This window comes from Neopelma chrysocephalum, unplaced genomic scaffold (assembly GCF_003984885.1).
Source record: "Neopelma chrysocephalum unplaced genomic scaffold, ASM398488v2 Primary Assembly neopelma1_90, whole genome shotgun sequence".
Taxonomy (NCBI): domain Eukaryota; kingdom Metazoa; phylum Chordata; class Aves; order Passeriformes; family Pipridae; genus Neopelma; species Neopelma chrysocephalum.
In genome coordinates this window covers 1,040,215-1,059,837 of record NW_020897752.1, presented here as the reverse complement: position 1 = coordinate 1,059,837, position 19,623 = coordinate 1,040,215, and the positions used below count along the sequence as shown (strand labels likewise).

At 52.1% G+C, this 19,623-nt stretch overlaps 1 protein-coding gene and 3 long non-coding RNA genes across 4 annotated transcripts; 3 read left to right on the top strand and 1 right to left on the bottom strand.

Moving 5' to 3' along the window:
- The first annotated feature begins 901 nt into the window (after window positions 1-901).
- FBLIM1 (filamin binding LIM protein 1) lies at window positions 902-5,579 on the top strand. The gene is made up of 9 exons (XM_027693112.1): window positions 902-940; window positions 1,958-2,267; window positions 3,036-3,241; window positions 3,607-3,740; window positions 3,863-3,944; window positions 4,033-4,202; window positions 4,282-4,460; window positions 4,571-4,688; window positions 5,001-5,579. Exons 2-9 carry the CDS (start codon window positions 2,212-2,214, stop codon window positions 5,112-5,114), a joined length of 1,059 nt encoding a protein of 352 aa, XP_027548913.1. The 5' UTR covers window positions 902-940; window positions 1,958-2,211; the 3' UTR covers window positions 5,115-5,579.
- Window positions 5,580-8,871: 3,292 nt separating this feature from the next.
- Window positions 8,872-10,071, bottom strand: LOC113972284. The gene is made up of 2 exons (XR_003535833.1): window positions 9,978-10,071; window positions 8,872-9,016 (listed from the first exon to the last, which is right to left on the bottom strand). It is a non-coding gene; the product is annotated as an uncharacterized LOC113972284 (long non-coding RNA).
- LOC113972283 lies at window positions 9,439-12,693 on the top strand. The gene is made up of 3 exons (XR_003535832.1): window positions 9,439-9,497; window positions 10,038-10,327; window positions 12,431-12,693. It is a non-coding gene; the product is annotated as an uncharacterized LOC113972283 (long non-coding RNA).
- A 6-nt stretch (window positions 12,694-12,699) lies between these two features.
- Window positions 12,700-17,604, top strand: LOC113972285. Its single transcript, XR_003535834.1, has 4 exons — window positions 12,700-13,326; window positions 14,372-15,498; window positions 15,965-16,078; window positions 17,498-17,604. It is a non-coding gene; the product is annotated as an uncharacterized LOC113972285 (long non-coding RNA).
- The last annotated feature ends 2,019 nt before the right edge of the window (window positions 17,605-19,623 follow it).

Here is a 19,623-nt window from a genome sequence, read left to right as displayed (position 1 = left end):
CTTTTTGGAGGAGGTGGGTGGTGCAGTTCCTCCCTGGAAAGGGAAACTGAGGCACGGAGTGGGGGGTCACTCTCTGGCTGGCAGGTGCCCTCGTGTCTTAGTTTCCTCACCATGGATGTGCCGTGCCAGGGGGCCATGGGCTCTGGGAAGGTGGGGTGCAGTTTGGGGAGGGGGGTTCTGGCTGCCTGGGCATGAATCCCAAAGGATGGGGGGAGCAGAAGGGGGGGTGGGGATGTTGGGAGCATCCTGGGGCTGGCTGGGGGCACAGGGGGCACCCGGGGCTGTCTGGGGGTATATGGGGCACCCTGGGGCTCTATGGGGGCACATTGGTGTCCCAAGGGTACAGAGAAGCAGTATGGGGCATTTTGGGGGTGTATGGAGTTGCATGGGGGCCACTGTGGGTGCCTGGGGATGTATAGGGATGTAGGGGTTACCTTGGGGGTCTGTGGGGACACCGGGGGCACATGGGGCTGTATTGGGGCACACAGGCACCCCGGGGATGGGGGGTAATGGGCACCCTGAGGGTGCCTGGGGCGATCGGGGGAGTCGGGGGGATGAACGGGGGGGGTGGGTCATCCCAGAGCACAGAGGGGCAGCCAGATGGCACCGTGGGGACATATGGGGCACCCCTGGGTCCGCGAGGCACCCTGAGGTCCCATGGAGCACTTTGGGGTACATGCAGCAGTCAGGGGGTACATGTGGCACCCTAAGGACCTGTGAGGCACCCCGGGGTGCACCGGGCACCCTAAGGACGTGGGGCACCCTAAGGACGTGTGCCCCCCTCCGCCCTCCCCCGCCCGGGGCTGTGGGGCAGGCAGGGGGAGGAGGAAGGGAGGAGGAGGAGGAGGGAGGAAGGGGCGGTGATGCCGGGCGGCTCTGCCTCCCCGCTGCCCCCGCCGCGCCCGCGGAGCGCACGGAGGGACCCGCACCGGCTCCCCAGGTACGGGACAGGGACGGGGACAGGGCCACCCCCTGAGGGGTTGCAGGGCCACCTCCGGGCAGGCGACACCCCCCTGGGCAGGGAACCTCCCCCCGCAAGGTACGACCTTCCCAGGTAGGGAACTGGGGCCACCCCCAGGTAGGGACCACCCCAGGTGCGGGATTGGGGACACCCCAAAGAGGGGAGAGGGGACACCCCAAATGGAACACGGGACCCGCCAGGTGATGGGATAAGGACCGCAGAGCCATCCTGGGATGGGACAAGCGGACCAAGAGCCACCCCCAAGGAGGGGATTGGGGACGCTCCCAGGGAGGGGACGGGGGGCTCCCGGGCAGGGGGTCACGGGGGGCCACCGCCCCATAGGGGACAGGGCACGCTCAGGTACGGGAAGGGGGCTGTGGGGCTGCAGGGTGGGAGACCGGGGATAAGTGAGGGGGACTGCAAGGCCACCCCCAGATCAGGCACAAGGGGGACAAGGGGACCACGGGACGGGGGAGACAAAGGGACCAAGCACTCTGTCCCCCCACCCCATCCCTTTTTCCTTGGGCATCCTCGCAGCACCCTCCCAGAGGTCCCTGGGACAGCAAACAGAGTTGGGGGACAGCTGTAAAGAGCTCAATTTTGGGGGCGTGGGGATGCCCCAAAAGTGGCCCCTCATCGATCCCACCTCAGCCCCCACCCTAGCAGATATTGGGGAAGCCAGGGGGGCCTTTCCTAATGTGGCCTCAGCCACCCCAAAACAGGATGGAGCTACGTGGGGAGGGGTGGGAACCCCATAAAAAAGGGGGCAGGACTCCCATTACTGCACCCCTGGAGCCTCGACCAGCCCGACGGCCCCGTCTGGGGGGACCCGGGGGGTGCCGCCGTAGGGCCGCCGGGATCCCGTCAGCCCCGGCACAAAGAGGAATGCGACGAGCACATGGTTCCCATTAACCCCCGAGAAATCTTTTTTTTCTTTCTTTTTTTCTTTAGGTTTTTTTTTTAAGATTATTCTTTTTTCCCCCTAATTTTCTGCAGCTCGGCTGGGGAGGAGGAAAAGCGGCAGCTCTGGAGGGTGAGGATTTGGGCGAGGGCCGGCAGCACCGGAGCCCGGCCGGGGTTTCGCCGGTGGGGAGGGAGGGGAGGAGGGAGAGAAGCGCTCGGGGTTCTTTTTCCTCTTTAATCCCTTCCCTGCTTGAGTCAGAGGCTGAAGTCACCGGCGGGAACATCCCGAAGCTGTTCCCCCACCTCGAGGGGAACTGGCTGCCCCCTGAGAGGATGTGCTGACCCCCATGAGCAGGATTCTGGGGGAGCAGAGCCGCATGAGACCAGGCAACTCATCACACAGGTATTTATCAAGCTGCTGATTCACCTCAGGGATGAATCCTGCTTCACCAATGCAGTGCCCTGGCTAAAGCCTCGGGGTTCCCCCCTCCAAACCATTCCATTTGGGAAGGGGAAGCTTCGCCCCGGCTGTTTTTCCCATTGGGAAGTTGAAGAAACAGCCCTGTTCCTTCCTGAGCGGGGTTTATCGGGGTCGGGCGCATCCTGCCAGGGCTGTGCTCTGGGGCTGTGTCGGTGACAGGGATGTGGTTATTCATAGAACTGTGCCTCAGTTTCCCAAAAATAAAGGGGAAAAATTTTCTGGAAAAATAAAGAGGTTCCACTGAGCTGGAAGTGATTAGTTGGGAATTGGGGGTAAGGAGGGAGGGAACGGGGGTGTAGAGACACTCCAAAAAAGGGTTTGCAAGGGCAAAGTCCTATGGCAACCCCATTTTTAAGAGGAAAGGTGGAGTTTTTCCTGCTGCCCACAGGGAGTATAATCCCAGGTGGGAGCAATAAGAGGAAATAAAGGGGGTTAAAACTCTTATAAAAGGGCGGGATTTGGCCACAGAGGCGTGAAAATGGGAGATTCCGGCTGCTGCTTCCCCAGGACCCTTTGCCCTGTGTCCTCCCAGGCACGAGACCTTTTACTGCCGTGACGTGGGACGGGGACGGTCGTTCCTTCTCCCTTTCCGGCAGGAGGGAGGCGGGTTGATGCCGAAGGGCAGCACGGCTGCAGGAGCTGCTGGTGCGCCTGGGAGCTTTATCTTATTTTCCCTAAAATCAACCCCAGGTCCGGCCCTTCCGCGGCTCCAGAGATGCTGCCAGGGAAGGCAGAGAAGAGGATGGCTTCATCCATCTTCATCACTCTGGTGCCACCACGGAGGGACATGGCCACCACGGAGAAAACTCACCAGGAGCCACAGCCGGAGTGCGCCGAGGTCCCCAGCACCCGTCGCCCCCGGATCCCACCGTCACCCCCTGCGCTGCCCAACGGAGGTGAGAGGTGTCCACGGGGGGCTGCGAGTGGTGCTGAGAGAATGATGATGGTGCTGAGGATGCTGTGGAGATGCTTTGCTAAAGGACATGCAGGCAGGAGGGGGTGTGTGGGGTTTTTGGGGAGTTATTCCCAAAATCCCTGCACCCATCCCGGGATGGATCCGGCTGGCAGGGAAGGGCTGTGTTTGCTCTCCACTGCCGGGCACTTATCGGTGCTGTTTGTCCCATCCGTCCGGGACGGCGTTTGCTTTTGGGGCAGGTCAGCGAGCGCTGCTGCAAAGCTGTTGGGGCGTTACTGCGACGGGGCGTTACCATGGTGGGACATTATCGCTCCCCTAAACCCCCACATCTCTCTTTCACTGCAGAAACCCACCCAACTGTGCCTGTGCCTTCATTCCCACCGGTCCTCATCCTCTCCGAAGGCCCCCAGCCCTTGTCCGCAGAGTCGCTGTGTCCGGCACTGCAGCAACTGGACCTTGCAGCACCCGCCACCCTCCAGGTGAGGATAATGGGGTGCAGATCCCCCAGTGCCTCAGTTTCCCCACCTACAGGAGCATAAATAACATGGCTTCACCTTCCCCTGCTCTCCAGGCCCCTTCCTCCTTCCCTGCTGAATTAAAGCCGCCCAAACTTTGCCAGGAGCAAGTGGACAAGCCGCAGTGGCAGGATGCGAACGGGTACCCGGAGCGGGACGGCTCCAGAGGTAAGGGGGACAGAGCTGTGCATGGGCTCATCCCGAGTTAGGGAGACTGAGTCAGGCAGCTCCGAACCCCTGTCCCTGCTTCCTGCAGACATCTGTGCCTTCTGCCACAAAGCGCTGGGGCCGCGGGAGCCGACGGTGGAGGCGATGCGGAAGCAGTACCACCCCGGCTGCTTCACCTGCCGCACGTGCCAGCGGCTCCTGGCCGGGCAGCGCTACTTCCAGAGGGATGGGCAGCCCATATGTGACACCTGCTACCAGGTACCATCCTCTCTTGGGGACAACCAGCACCCTCGGGGTGGGAGCTGGCATCTCACGCCGTGTGTTCCCTAAATCCCAGGCCACGCTGGAGAAATGTGCCAAGTGCCAGGGGCTGATCACGGAGCGCATTGTCCGTGCCCTGGGCAAGGGTTTCCACCCCGGCTGCTTCTCCTGCGCCGGCTGCGGCCGTGCCATCGGCGCCGAGAGCTTTGCTGTGGATGAGCAGGGTGACGTGTACTGCGTGCCCGACTTCTACAGGTTGGCAACGGGGGAGCGTCCCCCAGCTTGGGAGCTGGGGTTTGGGAGCTGGGGTGTGGCTGCCCCTGTCACCCAACAGGGTTCACACCACTGCTGTTTGCCCCCACCAGGAAATACGCTGCAGTTTGCAGCGCCTGCCAGCGCCCCATCGTCCCCTCTGAGGACAAGGACACCTACAAGATCGAGTGCCTGGGCCGCAGCTTCCACGAGAGCTGCTACCGCTGCGAGGTACGGCCCCGGCGGGGCTGGGGGCCCCCAAAGCCAAGGGGGGGGCACTGAGCCTTGGCTGGCACGGGGTCCACAGCACCCGGGGTTATTTGTTATCCCACAGTTTATCTTGTAAGGGACGGGGAGGGGGAAATAAATAAATAAATCCGGTGGTGGTGGTGATGATGCATCTGGAGGAGACCTTCTGCTTCACAGGCTTTTGATGTAGTTTGTTGCTTTTTCCAAGCGCTGGTGGGTTTTGCAGGAAAACGGGATGTGATGCAACGTAAGAACCCCCTAAAACATGTTGTCCCTTTCCCCTCTCGCCCCCAGAGCTGCGGGACACCACTGTCCCCAGAGCTGACGGAGGACGGGTGCTACCCCCTGGACAGCCACCTCCTCTGCAAGTCCTGCCACGTCCGCTGGCGGAACGAGTCGTCCTGCTGAGACCCCGCGGCTCATCCATCTCTGTCTTCCAGTGCCAGCCACCAGAAAGGGGGTGTTTTGAGGGTGACCCTGGGTGTCTGCTGCACCCCAAAATTCCTGCAGAACTGGTGTTTTCATCTCCAAAACGTACCTGGGACCCCGACCCCCAGGGCTGGCCAGGGGAGCCGCGTGGATGTGTCCCGACACAGCTCTGCGCTCACCATGAACATGGAATGCCCTCACAGAGCAGCAATGGCAGAGCAGAGGTTTTATTCTTTATTTCTTTTTAAAAATTCCTTCTTCAAGGCCAGTTTGGTTTTCTTGGGTGTTTTTTCTTCCTTCTTGAGCTTCTTTGGGGTTTCACTGAAATGTTTCTCTCTGCAGAGAGCGGGCACTGATTTAGTTACTCGCAGTTAAATAAAACCCCGAGTCTAAAAACTCTCATTCCTTTCATCCGCCCTACATTCCAAACCTATCAAATCTGAGTTTAAAAATAAGGAAAAAAAGCCACTTTTTGGATTTTATAGGCGTGGCAAGTCAGGTCACTCAGGTCCATAACAGTTGATTTTGGGGTACGGCTATTTGGCAGGTGCCACTGTCACCCGGGGGAGAGCCAAGGTTGTTTTTTGGGGGTGGATTTGATGATCTCGTGGGGTTGATAAAAGGGTTTTAGGTGGTGATTTGGGGTTTTTTGCTGGCTGTCTGTCCTGGAGCCGGCAGAGGGCAGCTGGAGCACAAATTCCTCCATCAGGCAGCAAAACTCCAGCTAAATGCATCCAACAGCCCTGTTTCTGCACGTTATTTGAGATAATACCACTCTGCCATTGGAAACGTTTTGATCTTCTCTTTGTCCAAGCCCCAAACCAGCAGAAATTAGACCATTTCTCTGCACATCCAACATCTGCACAACCGATGTCGCCGGTGCTCGGTGGTTTTGTTCGTGAGGGCGTTGCAAACCAGGCGGAGAAACATCTCAACTTTCTTTTTAACCGAAAGTGCTTAAAAAGCCACAAATCGAGAGCAGAAAATAGCAAGAGCATGTGAGATGATGTTTAATGCTTTCCTGATGGAAAGAGGGAGCTGTAAACAAAGAAAACCACCACCAGAGCAGCAGCTCTGGGCTCCTGGGTCACGTCCGACATCTCTCTGGCACGTGCTGTATTTATGAATGAAGGGGTTAATGATGGTTAATTAATCACATCAACAACTATTTCCTGACGACTCTTCCCCGTCTGCAAAGCCGATTACTCAGCGTTCGTTAACGAGCGTCTCCGGCCCATCAATCAGCTCGTAACTCGCTATAAACAAATTTATAAATAAGATGTTAAAGTTGCGGTTTGTCCGGGTCACGTAAGTTGGTGGCTTTGGGTTTCGTTGGGCGGGAACCTCGTGTCCCATGCCGGGGAATTCCCGTGCTCAAAGTCAGCTCTCTCTCTTTCCAAAGTTTGTCATTCTGTGGAGAAAACCAGGCATCAAAACGATGATATAAAAAAGTAAAAAGATGTGGTGGCGGCCAAAGGGAGCGGGAAAGGGAAGGCCCGGGAGTTGCTTGGTTTTGTGCAATAAGGGTATTTTTCCAAGCAAGGTTTTTGGGAAGGATGGAAGTGCTGATGCTGAGAGGTGTTTTGGATGTGTTATTCCAAGCTGTGCTATCCCTCCACAGAGGAATGGTGGGAAGGGGTTGGATATCTCCCCTACAAAGCAACCCAGGATGCACTGTTGGCAGTGGGACTGCGGTGAGTTTTGGCTGGAGGGAGGCAGGGAAATGCTTTTATTGACATGAAGCCTTGGAGAAGGTCCTGGAAAGCGAGGAGAAAGGAAAGGCACAACTGGAGAGTTTGGCAGCACAACAAAGGGATGCAGAAATGGTCAGATTTGGCGTGTTTTTCCCAGAGTGGAGGATGACAAGGGACAGGGATGGATGGACACAGAGGTAAGAGGATAAAAGGCTGATTTAAGCCTTTTTCTTCCCGGATAAGAGGAGAAGTGTTACGAGTCGAGGCACAGGGAGTGTCACTGTGGAAAGCACAGCCTCGTGTTTTCTCTCGGGAGGATCTCGAGGAATTTCGAGCTGCGTGCAGGAGAGAGATCCTGCAGGGTGAGGCTGCGGGAGCTGGATCCCATCCTGCTGCCAAGCAAACCCTCGCCGGCTGTGACGGCTCAGCCCGTCCTTGAGCTGCTCACCCTGTCACGAGCACTTCTGCGAGTGCCCAGGTTTGCTGGCAAAAGTAAACCGAACACATCCCACACAGAGCAACAGGATTTTGGGGGGCTGGGATTCCCCAAAACCTTGTGAAGCCCCCCGAGACCACCCAGGTTTAAAAACCATTTGAGGTCTCTCATCTTATCCCAGTGGCAGTGGACAAGGGCAGAGAGGATCCCACCCCTCCGAACGCCACTGGCCGGGCCCTGCCCTTCCCTTGGCTGCTGGAATAAGCCCAGCAGTCCTTGCAATCCCTCTTGGCAGGCTGAGGAGAGCGGGAAGGACCTGGCTGCCCTCCAAGGAGCAGCAAATGCAAATATTTCTTCACTCCAGGCTGGGTGCGGCCGCGGATAAAATTTCCTCAGGCTTTCCCAGCGAAGGCATCCGATATCCTACTCTGCTGCGAGGCCAAGTTGCTCCCGGGAATACAACGGTGCATCCCATAAAAAACCTCCAAAGATTATCCTTCTTGCAACTTGGACCTTTAAAAAGAGGTTTTAAATTAAATAAGGAGCTGCCAGGCATGGGTGTAGTGGTTTTAAATCAGCGGTTAAAGTGCGGCTTTGTAGCAAAAAAGACCTTTTTGCAGGTTTTGTTGGCAAATTGGAGATTTTTGGTGTGGCACAAGGAATGTGAGGTGATAAAGGGAAAAGGCTGAAAAGTGCCTTTCCCCCCAGCATCCCCTTGGTCAGCTAGGAGAAATGGGAAAAGCAGAGGGAGGGACGAGCTGGAGAGGGAGGGATGAGTCGTATTCCTTGTGTGCCTTTGCTGTGCCATCACGATTTCCAAGGTGCTGGGAAGGAGCTGGAGCAGAGGGAAACACTGCAGGAAGGGAAACTGCGGCTGAAACAGTGCCCAGGGCTTTGCTGGGTGGAAAAGGCGCTGGGAGCAGGGTTGGGTGCTGGTTTTCTCAAATAGGATGGAAAGAGCTACAGGAGAACAGGGATTTTCCTTTGGATATCCCAGGTTAATGGCAGCCACGTCCCAGCTGGCTTGCTGCAGTAACGTCCTTCCCCACAGAGTGTTCAGATCTATTTCCTGCACTTTCCTGTCACCAACACAACCTAAAAATCCAACATTTCTTAAATGAAAAGTGGTCTGATCCTGCTGGCTAAGAGAGACAAGAGAAAACCAGCAGGGATTATGTCGGCAGCAGCCAAGCCCTGGATTTCTCTGGCTTCATTATACAGCACAGGTGGGATATATATTAAAAAGAAGAAAAATGCAATATTATAATATTCTTCTCCCCCCCCATTTTCCTTGCAAAAGTGAACCACCCACTGATGCAGTTTTAAAGCACATCAGTTTTGATAACACAAGGGGAAAGGGATGCAGACTGATGCGCAAGCGCGTTACCAGGCTGCAAGTGCTACACTGGCTTATTTATAAAAAAACCCAAAAAACCAACAAACCAACAGATAAAAAGCCCAACCCACCCTATTTCTGAAAATAGACACACAGCACATGCCTGCAAATGGGGTTTTGCCATTTTGTATCTCAGATTTCCTTCATCATATCAGCAATTTACAGCATCCCACAGCCTTATTTCCTGAAAATTAACAACTTTCACCCAGATTTGGCTTTGAGCAGTTTAAGTTACACCTTTATTTTGCTGGACTGTCCAGTAGAGCCTGTGAGGTGTTTTATTAAAAATCACGGATATTTCTCGCAGAGGTTATCCTGTTTGTCAAGGCGGCTTATTGACCTTGGGGATTTATCACTGAGGAAAAAAAGGTGGAGGAGAAGGATGAGGAATAATATATAAATAATGGCAGCTTCAACCCCTGCAAAGGAGAAAAATGGTGGAAAAGCAAAGAGTTAAGCATAAAATATATAATCAATATATCGATACATAAATACATAATAATAGTATAATATAATATAATAATGTATCTCCTAATTCTCTGTGCAGCTAAACTTTCCCTTACAGCCCGGCCTGGGGAATATACTTTAATCTCATTTATTGGATTGCTTCGTCCAAGGATGGATCTTGCTGAAGTGATCAGGCTCCTGATGGCGTATTAAGGGCAACACGTTTTGTGAAGAAAAAGAAAGATTTGTGAAGAAAAAGAGAAATAAGTGCTAAAAGGAGGTTTTTGTCTGACAAAAGGAGGCGGCGGCCGGGGCTGCCCCTCACGGCCGCCTCAGGCGCTGCCCCCCCCGCCTCGCTTCACAAAATGGCCGCCCGGCGGGCCCGCGGTGTGAGGCGACAAAATGGCGGCGAGCGGGCAGCGAGGGGAAGGACGGGCGAGGGGCGGCTGCGGGGCCGGGGTGGCGGGCGCGGGCTGAGGCCGTGCCAGGAGCACGGCGGAGGGGCTCTGATCCTGCGCGAATTCCCTCCGGGCAGGCAGCGAAAGCGCTGCGGGTGAAACCTGACCTTCTTCTTCCCCCCCCTCCCTCCTCCCCTTTTCTCCTCGCCGCCTTTGCAAAAGGATGTGAAAATGCCCAGAAATGCGCATTTTCACTCGGCCATGGCGGAGCCCTCCGTCTCCCCCTCACGCTTCAGCCCCCCCCCCCCCCCCCCCCCCCCCCCCCCCCCCCCCCCCCCCCCCCCCCCCCCCCCCCCGCTCTGGCGTTACCCCTAAAATATTGTATCTTTTGCCTCATTTTTGGCCCAGAATTCCGCTTTTCACACGCGCCCCCTCCCCACCCCCGTCCCCCATCATCATCACCACAAGCACCCCAAGGTGGGTAGTTTAATGCCTAATTCTGTTCTCTTGCACCGCTTTTCTCCTTCGCAGGGGTCGGAGCCGCCATCTCCCGCTTTCCTCACGGCATGGAAAATACCCAAACGTGCTTGAGGGGAAAAAAAAACAAACCAAGGAGAAATCCCCTAACACCCGAGGACTGATTTATCTTCGGAGCCGGAGTGGTGTGGGAAGAAGCCATCGCCGCTCGCCTGCTCCCCACGACAGCTCGCCCGCCATTCGCTTAATTAAAATCATATATTGGTGTGATCAGACGTGGTAATACCATAAAAAACCAAAATCCCGTAAGATCCACATGCTCGTTGTTGGAGGCTGCAGCCAAGGTACCACATAAGCTTTTTTTCTTTTTTTTAAAAATATTTTTTTAATGTTGCCTTACCTTTTTGTCTGCATCACAGTGTTGTCACAGGCTACAATGTTGCCCCTTCCTTGTTAAAAGCTACGTGCCTAAAATACTGCTTTTTTCCCCATGGAATTACAGATTTAGGCCCATGTAGATGCTCTATTATTTCTACAGATATAGAAATATTTCTATATATTTACTACATACATATATAAATATTTTACATATTTATATGTATATCTCCTTTTTACGGGGACTGCTTAGAATATAAGATAAACCCACACACCTAAAAACTATGATTTAATTATATATAATCACTATAATTTGGCCCGTATATATCTTTGATTTTATATATATATATATTACCTTTGTTTTCCTCCATTGGCTTTCTACTACAATGTATCCTAAAAGCAGGAGAAAAAAATGCCATAAAAAAGTAAAAATTAAAAAAGAAAAAGAACAAAAAACAACCCATCTCTTTTTTTTTACAGTCCATGGCAGAAGTTTGTGCCTGAATATTTTATTTGTTCCACAAAGATGTAGATTTTCCTTGGGAGATTTGGGGAGGATTACTTTTTAATGAAAAAAAGGAAAAAATACACCAAAAAAAAAAAAAAAGAAAAAAAAAAAAAAACCCAAAAAAAACCAAAAAAAAAAAAAAAAAAAAGGAAAAAAAAAAAGGCACAACAAAACCACAAAACCAAACTTGTAAGTGAAGCTGCAAATGCAACCGAATAGTCCGGATCAGACAATTCATTGCACAAAAAAAAGAGGATAAATGGAACTGCAATGGCCGGCTTTGCTGTAGATCCGGGAGGAGGGATCAGCGCCTTTATCCCACCATCTCGCGCTCCAAACACCACCATTTTTCTCTCCTTTTTTTTTTTTTTTTGTTTAATGTGGTTTGTTGGGGCGTTTTGTTTCCAGCCGAGCGGGGCTGCACCACCCCCGAGCCGGGGCTGCCAGAGCCGCTCAAGGGGCTTCACTTTTACAGAGATCTCTATTTTTTTCCTCGGCCTTGTGCAATCCTCTCCCTTTTATTACGTGTTTTTTCCCCCTCTGCGGGTATAAAGGTTTCTCTCCTCTCTCCAGCTTGGCTGCTTATTCCAGAAGCTTCCACGGGGGCGGGGAGCCCCCACTGCGGCGCCTTTGCCGCAGCGCCGGGCAGGAGGAGGAGGAGGATGCGGAGGATGCACCACCTCTCCCTGGCTGGGAGCCTCATTCCAAGCCTCTCCCCCTCGCTCCGTTCCCCCAGCCTTGAAAACAGAGCGCTGGGAGGTGTTTGCAACTTGATTTTTTTTAAAATTTTTTCTTTTTCCTAAATAAATGGGAAGCAGAGCTATTGCTGATGGAGATGGATGAGGGCAGGGCTGGCAGCGTGGCCAGGGCACCGATGGCACAAGTGACCTTTCCCAGGCGGTGGGAGGGAGGATTCCCCTCCCACCCCAGCATGCTTCTGCTTGGAATTCATTTTAAATAGCAGGAGTATTATTTTTTATTTTCCTTCCCCCTTCCCCTTGCTCCCTCACTGATTTTTTGGTGGGGTTTTTTTGTTGGTTTTTTTTTTGAAGCTTCCTCACAATCTTTTTTTCCCTGTGTGTGTTTTGAATTGCGTTTTAAAATTGCCCAGCTGGAGACAAGGCTTGATTAGAGCTGGAACAATAGCTCCCTTTTATTAATAACGGGAAGGATTTACAATCCTACAGCACCTTCCTTGGAAAGCTTTCCAAACCATTTGCAAACACTCACAAATTTCAGATTGCGCAGCCCTTGGCTGTGAGGTGGGTAAGTATTTTAATGGTGCCACCACCCAAAATCACCTCCGTGGCAAATCTACATTTCTAAGAGCTTAAAAAGATGACGAATTTGGGGGTTTTTTGGGGGGGGTGGTGAGGGAGGCTGGTTAATAGCTGTAACCTAAATCTGTAGATGCAGATTGTTTGCTGCGTCCTGGGAACTGGGCAGTTCTCCCTCCCACCACGCAGCTTTCCAGAGCCAAGCTGTGGATTTGCTGCACGTCAGTAAACATCTGCTTATGGATTTTTTTTTTATTCCCTTTTTTTAATCCATTCCCTTTTTGCAGTCCCCAAGTGACCTCCTGCAGCGCTGCCTGCGCTGCAGTTCGACCACAGCTTTGCATTGAAGCACTGATGTGTCTCCCTGGGAGCCAGAGTGACCTTGCTGGGGGGACTGGGCCCACCAGGCAATGCAGATGCTCCTCTTCATCCCAGATCCCTGCACCCCTTTTTCCCCATGCATCCCTTCCCTCACTGGGGGGATGTTACAGTGTTACAGAGGGTAAAGCTGTTTCATGCCTTATTTTTTCTGTCTTCTTTTAAATTTTATTTTCTATAAATAGTGGGTTGTTTGTGTAACCCCTCTCCTCATCAGATCCCTACTAACCACACAGGGATCTGCAAGTCTCCTGGGCAGTGGGATCCAGCCTTTCCATGAGTGTGGGGCTCCATCCATGTCCGTGTGTGTCACAGGCCACAAAACCCCACAGTATTCCTGTGGTTAGTTCTGTCTGGAGACCATGAGTGGGTCCCAGGGCTTCCCCTTCCCACCACTTGCTGGTTCACAAGGGCTGATGCTTCTGGAAAAAGCTCTGCCTTGTGGCCTTTTAAAAAAAATAAATAAATGAAGTGGCACTGCTGGGGATTAGTCATCCTTATTTTTGAAGGAAGCTGTTTGCCAGCGCTGTCCGTATCACGCATGTGCGTGTGAGATGGGAACTCCAGAAGGCTGGTAACGTGCTCTGCTCGCTGCTCCTTGGAGCTGAGCCACCCAGGCTCCATTGAGCTGCTCCTGGCAGGTGGAAAAACCAACAGTCCAGCTTTCCAGACCCTTTCCCTCCATTTTTTCAGGGCTGGAATTCCTGCTTTGGCAGGTGTGGAAACGTGGAGGCTGTAACTGCAGTGAGCGAGGATGGATGAGCTGTTTTCTGGGGTCACGTCCAACTCCAGAGAAGAAACCCTGGTGATTTATAATTCTTTTCTTGCCTGTGGTAGATTTTACTCTGAGCTCCGCTGCATCTTGTGAGAAGACTGAGTTTGACCCTTTTGGCTGCTAAAAATGGTTCTGTGTTTGAACGTCGGTGCTTTTTCCCTTCCCTGTGGTCACGTAGAAGAGCGAACCGCGCAATTAACCAGCACAGCAAAGGGCAGCTCCCTCCCCCTTTCCCCTTTCAAAAAATCCAGAGTTGTGTGTCTTGAACTGCTGCATAGGCAGAAAACATACAAAGCCCTTGTCAGCATTGTGCTGATGTGTGGCACATTAAAAAAAATACACACAAAAGGGGTGGGGAGAGCGGGTGCCTCCAGGGAGCAAAACTGTGGGGCCCCTTTCCCTCCAAGCCAACAGACCTACGTGCCATAGTCTATTCCTCCTAATTTTGCTCAGGCGAAGGCAGTGGAGGTCGGAGGGAGTGTTGAATGTCCTAAATTGTGTTGGTGAAGATCAGGGTCCCCTTGAACTATATTTTTTTTTCTCTGTGAACTTGCTCCCACAAGATGCTGCTGGTTTATTACTCCATTCCTCACTCCCTGGGAAGAAGGAAAACACTTCCTTACTGGGTGTAATTCCTTTTGTTGTGTTGCAAAGGTAATAAAAGGCACCTGGTGCTGGTCTCTCCCAGGTCACACATGACTTCAAGGCGCAGCTCCCGTGGTCATTAGTGCACAGGGAATGCTGGGGGTCGTTAGCCCTTAATGAGGACATCAGCATCAGGATTGCAGAGATGCCTCTGGCAGACTAGGCCCTGCCATGCTGGAGCAGCCCCTTATGAGAAATTATTTCACTGCCTGGTTGCTGAAGTGTTTTGTAGCACAGCCACGGCTTTATGCTTTTTTGGCCAAAAATTAAGCAGAGAGGGAGGATGAGGTGGCCAGGCCAGATTTCATCCCCTGCTCCCTGCGGTGGAGCTGGTGTGTGAACACCATCAGTAGCTCCTGTGCCTAAAGACTCATTTGTACTTGGAATAAGCCAGCATGGACAGGGATATTAATGTTATTCCCTCATTTAGGGCTGTGTTGGTTTGGAGATACGCCTCGTGCTCATCACAGGGAGGTTCAGAGAAGCAAGAAGTTGGCTGTTGGGATGATTCCACATTTTTCAGCCTGGCACACCCTGTGGGACTTGGAATTACTTTCCTTTGGCAGTTTAGGATAAACGAGTGAGAATTACCTTATGAGTACTGAACTTTTACCACCCTGAAGACTTACTTGAGCTACATCCATGGCACTTCCAAGCTAAACAAAACCTGGATTTCTGGTGCCAAAAAGTGATACAAACCTCCGCTCCTCCTCTGTGTGGGCAAAACCATGGTCTTGCAAGCTTTCCTGTTATCCCAGAGAGTTAAAATGCTGCACTGTGAGATCTGCAGAGGTGAAATGAACTCCAAAGGCAGATGAGAAACTTCTCCTGTGCTGTGTTGCTGGAGAGGCTTCCGAGAGCAGCAGGTCTTGATGCACAAATATTTCCCTTTGTGCTTTCTCTGGAGCGAAGGAGCGATAACTGCAAGGACACAGGTTCACTCTGCTTCCCTTAAACACCCTCGTGTTGCTGCGGTATCAAAATGGTGTTTGATGAAACAAAAGCTCTGATGGTGGTGGCTCAGTGTTTATTTTGTGCTGGGTGTGCTGATCAGTCCAATGGGGAATGTGGGAAGAGCAGCCTAAGGCTCACAGGTTTGGACTGGGGGTTTGTGTTAAAGCCTTGTCCTGCAACATTTCCAGCCTCATTTCTGTGATTTTTTTTCCCCCTGGGTGTTGCACACAGGAAAAAATTACATTTTGATGTGGAGTTAATACAACAATTAGGTGTTATAAATGGGAAAGTACAGGATTCAGTGATCTGACCAGTCCTAGGGGATTATATCCTTTGCAGTTTTCCTGTTTGAGTATCAAATCACATGGCTTTTTTTTACATTTGTTTTCTTTGTTTTTCCACTGAAATGTAATATTTTGCTGCCTGGAAGACCATAGTCCTGTCTAGCTGATGAAAGCCTTGGATTTGGGAAGAATCCTTGTCAGATGAATGGACACTGCTCTCTGGCACATGGTTATACAGAAGTTGGAGGGCAAGGGGAAGCAGGGCAGAAGCTGGCACAGGGATATCTCTAATTTTTCCCAACAACAGGCAAAAAAATAGGTATTTATTCCATATATTTGCTGTACTGAAAGTGAGAGGAAGCTTTTTTGCAGTCCTGCGATGGCACCTGGGGTTTGGTTGCATGGCTCAGCTCACTGTGCTCTGTTGCTGAAGAAACCTCTGGTTTTCTGTAGCAAAGATTTTGAAAACAGAAATGTGCTTTTATATAGAGATCCAAATGGGTTCAGTGTCAACAGAATTCCAGGGGCTCCTGAGCTGTGTTTACTAGGCTGCAGAAGGTGACTGGTGGCATTTTGTGGCATTTCCCATCCCTGGCACTGTGTGGATAAGAACACCACGGGGAAGAATTTATTTAAGAAAATAAATTACCAAATGCTAGGTTTCAAAAAGGGAGGGAGTTTTCTGCACAAAGTCATCTCGTCGTGAAGATTTGGATCACTGACCCTAAAAAGAACCGAAATCAAGAGCTTTATTAATCTAAATCCTGTGCTTTGTGTTGCTTAAGTCTCCAGAACCCAGCTCTGTGTTCCAAGCGAGAGCCTCTGTCTTGGCAACAAATGAGCCCAAATATCAAACACACCAGTGCCTTCTTGGAGAAAATGAGCATAGAACAGAATGGGTAAGCAATAAAATTAGGCCAATAATTCAGGCTGGCTTAAAAAGGAGATAAAAGCCTAGCTGGGAATTTGATATTCAGCTGCCATAGTGTTCTTTTAATAAATACAGTCAATGAGCAGGGAAGGCACGTAAATACATTTTATCCTGACAAGAGGGTGGCTGGAGCTGGCTGGCTCCAACAAAGAAACATTCCGAGTGTTTCTGGGGGCTCTTGGCTGGGAAGCCTCCTGTTTTCCTATAAAAAGCAGAGATTCTGGCTGTGCCCTGGACCCTGGTGGGGACGATCATCGTGTGCCCGCTGGGGTGCCGTGGTATCCCTTCCTCATGTCCGGCTGGGAGCACAACACACAGAGCTATTGCTGAGCCAGACCCGAGGGGAGGAAGCCTGAGCCAACAGAGCCCTGGTTGCTGTCCTTGCTCAGTATCTAATCTTTGCTTTTGGAAGTGTTTGGCGAGCGGTGCCGGCGACACGTGGCAGCTCCGCCACCCGGGGAAGACACCGTGTTAAAAACGGGCAAACTCGCCTTTTCAAGGGTTTTTCCTGCTCACTTCTGTTTATTGATGTTTTCTCCTCAAAGTGAGGCTGCTGTGTACACCCCAAGGATGCTTTCTGTTTCTCCTGCCCCTTTTTTTTTCCTCCAAACTGGAGAACTGCTAACTTTATTAGCTCCTTATATGGCAGCCCCATTTTCTCACGCCTTTAATGGCTCTCTTTTGATCTGTTCTGTTCTTGCTTTGCTTTTCCTCATGTGAACACAGTGTTCAAGCTGAGATGGGTTTGTAACCTGCTCCCTCACTAATATATGGCCTGGCACTTTAATCCTCTGCAAGTGCTGATAAGAAACATCCAAATGTTTTAACTACGGGTTGGCCGAGATGGCCCGAGATTGCCGGGCACTCGGCTACACCCAGCCAGGAGTCATTTAAATTGTCCCAAAGGCTGAAGGTCATCAGGTGATGCAGAGCAGCTCAAGTCCCCTTGTCCTTGGCTGTTTGGCCCCTGGGAAGGGCAGCACACCGGGATGTGCATCCACGTCTCACCCCTGGATGCTCATCGTGCTGTCCCTCGTGGCAGGACAGTGGCACAAATGTGTGTCACAAGGGTGGTGTTGGTTGCTGCTGCAGGAGACCAGCCCTTCATCACGGCCCCTTTGCTGAGAGAGAGGTTTTGCTCACTCTGGTCTCCAGCCTGGGTCTGTGTTCTTTAAAATCTTCGAGCGAGCTGGAGGGATCCGGTTACAGCGGCATCGCTCGTGTGTTGCAACAGGGAACAGTTTCCCCACAAAGCGTTTGAAAAGCACTGGGATGGTCCAGCGCTTTGTTTTGCGTCACCAGCCGGGTTTTGTGCTCCTCTTCCAGCTGGTTGTCGTGTAAACGGAGCCCTCCTGGCGCTCCTCTCAACCCTCTCTTCTGTCAACAGAGTCGATGGCTTTGTGACAACTTCCAGCCCCGATGTCCTGTGAGATCACTGGGTGACAGCAGTGACCCTGCTGGAGCTTCCCTGGAAGGACCTGGGAGCCGGCGTGGTTTCCTCGTGTCCGTAGGAGATGCTGCCCCAGCAGGGAGGGGGAACAGCTGGAAATGCTGTCGCAGCAAGAACCCTTCATTGGAGAGGGAGAATTCCTCATGGAAAAACCATTTGGTGCATGGTTTGGGTTTTTCCTCTCTGGAATGGGTAACCTGTTAAAGGCAGAGACACCTAGGGACTGCTCCTCGTGCTTCCACCAGTTAAAATGGAAAGCTGAGCCCAATCCCACACTGGAAGCACCGGTGGAGCACGTTGGCTCCATCACATGTTTAAATAATAGATGGTTTGGGTGTAAGGAGTTGTTGGGGTTTTTACTTAATCAGTAGATTCCAGTTGGGCAGAGCCTGTCATGGCTGGGGAAACTGAGGCATGGGGCCAGCCAGGGGTGGGCTCGGAGCCGGGATAAAGCTCGGGGCTGCGGGGCTGGAGTGGCCCTGCGTCAGAGATGTGATTAAATCAAGAGATTTGCATGTTTGTTAAGCCGCTGCAGCCCGCTGACTTTGACCACTTGGCGAGGTGGACTTGTTGCTGGGAAGTTGCAGCGTCCAAGGTGGCAAAAGGCAGCTCTGACAAATAAAATGTGGGTTTGATCAATATTAAAACTCAGTCAGGAGACTTTGGCCATGGAAAACACTGAAGTAGGGTCTGCTCTGTGGTGAAAGCAGTGAACTGGCTTGAAAAACTTGTGGGTGCGTGTTTTATCCTGACCTCAAACTGCTCGGAGTCTCACAGTGAGAATCTGTTGGGCATTTTCCTTTTGGGGCTAGAAATAGGTGCTTTTATCCATGTGGAGGCATGTTTTGGTGGAAAACAGGACCCTGTGGGTTAAAAACCATCTAGTTCTGTGTCGCAGAGCTGCCTTTTGAGCAGGGATGGTGTGACACCAGGCAGGGCGATACTGGCAGCGGGTGATTTCTTCACCCTATCTTAATTAACGAGCTCTGCAAACCCCTGTGGGAGAGCAGGGGGTGAATCCTCCCCACGGTGGGAGTTTCTTCCGCGCAGTTCTCAGGGCAATGTGGTCTCCCTCATTTAATAAGGGGCACTGACAGAGTACCAATGTTCTGAGCTGGAATTTGGCGGTGGGAAGTGTCTCGAGGTGACACAGCCGCCCCAGTTTGGTGGAGGGGAGTGTTTGGGGCAGCCGTGGGGGGCTCCATGAGCCCCCTCCAGCCCCACTCGGGGTTCCTGTTGCTGTGGCCTTTGGAGCCATCACAGATCCCAGAGCCACGGGGGGCCCTCTCGGCCCTCACCTCAATTAATTCCTTACTTGCTCTCCCAGTGGCCACGAGCTGGCTGTGTGCTCACCTGTGAGTGAAGGTGTTTGTGCCTCAGGATTTGGGGATCCTGATGGGATTTAGGGTGGGGGCTGTCAGTGTGGGGTCAGCAGGGCCCCGTGGCTGGGTGCAGCTCCTCAGGCTGTGCCCTGAGGCTGCAGATGGTGCTGGCAGGGCAGCCCTGTTATGTTCCTCACAGCCCCTCGTTAAAAGTCTCACAGCCCCCAATCCCAGTTCTCACAGCCCCCAGTTTCATTTATCAGAGCCCCCATTATGACTCTCACACCCCCAGCTACCACAGCCCCCCATTCTGTATCTCACAGCCCCTCGTGACATTTCCGAGTCCCCCATTACATGTCTTAAAGGCCCCAGTTATGTTTCTCAGAGGCCCCCATCCCAATCCTCAGAGCCCCTCTTCATAATTCTTGCAGACTTTGTTATGCTTCTCTCAGCCCCCCGACTCTGATATCCCTCCTTGTGGCTCACCCCCCATTATATTTCCCGCATTCCCCCATTATATTTCCCCCCATTATATTTATTTCTCACATTCCCCTATCATATTTCCTACATTCCCCCATTTATTTCTCGTCCCCATTATATATTTCTCTCCCATTATATTTATCACATCCCTCCATTACCTTTCCCCCCTTTATATTTATTTCCCACATTCCATTATATTTTCCCCATTATATTTATTTCTCCCCCGTTATGTTTCTCACATTCCCCCATCATATTCCCCCC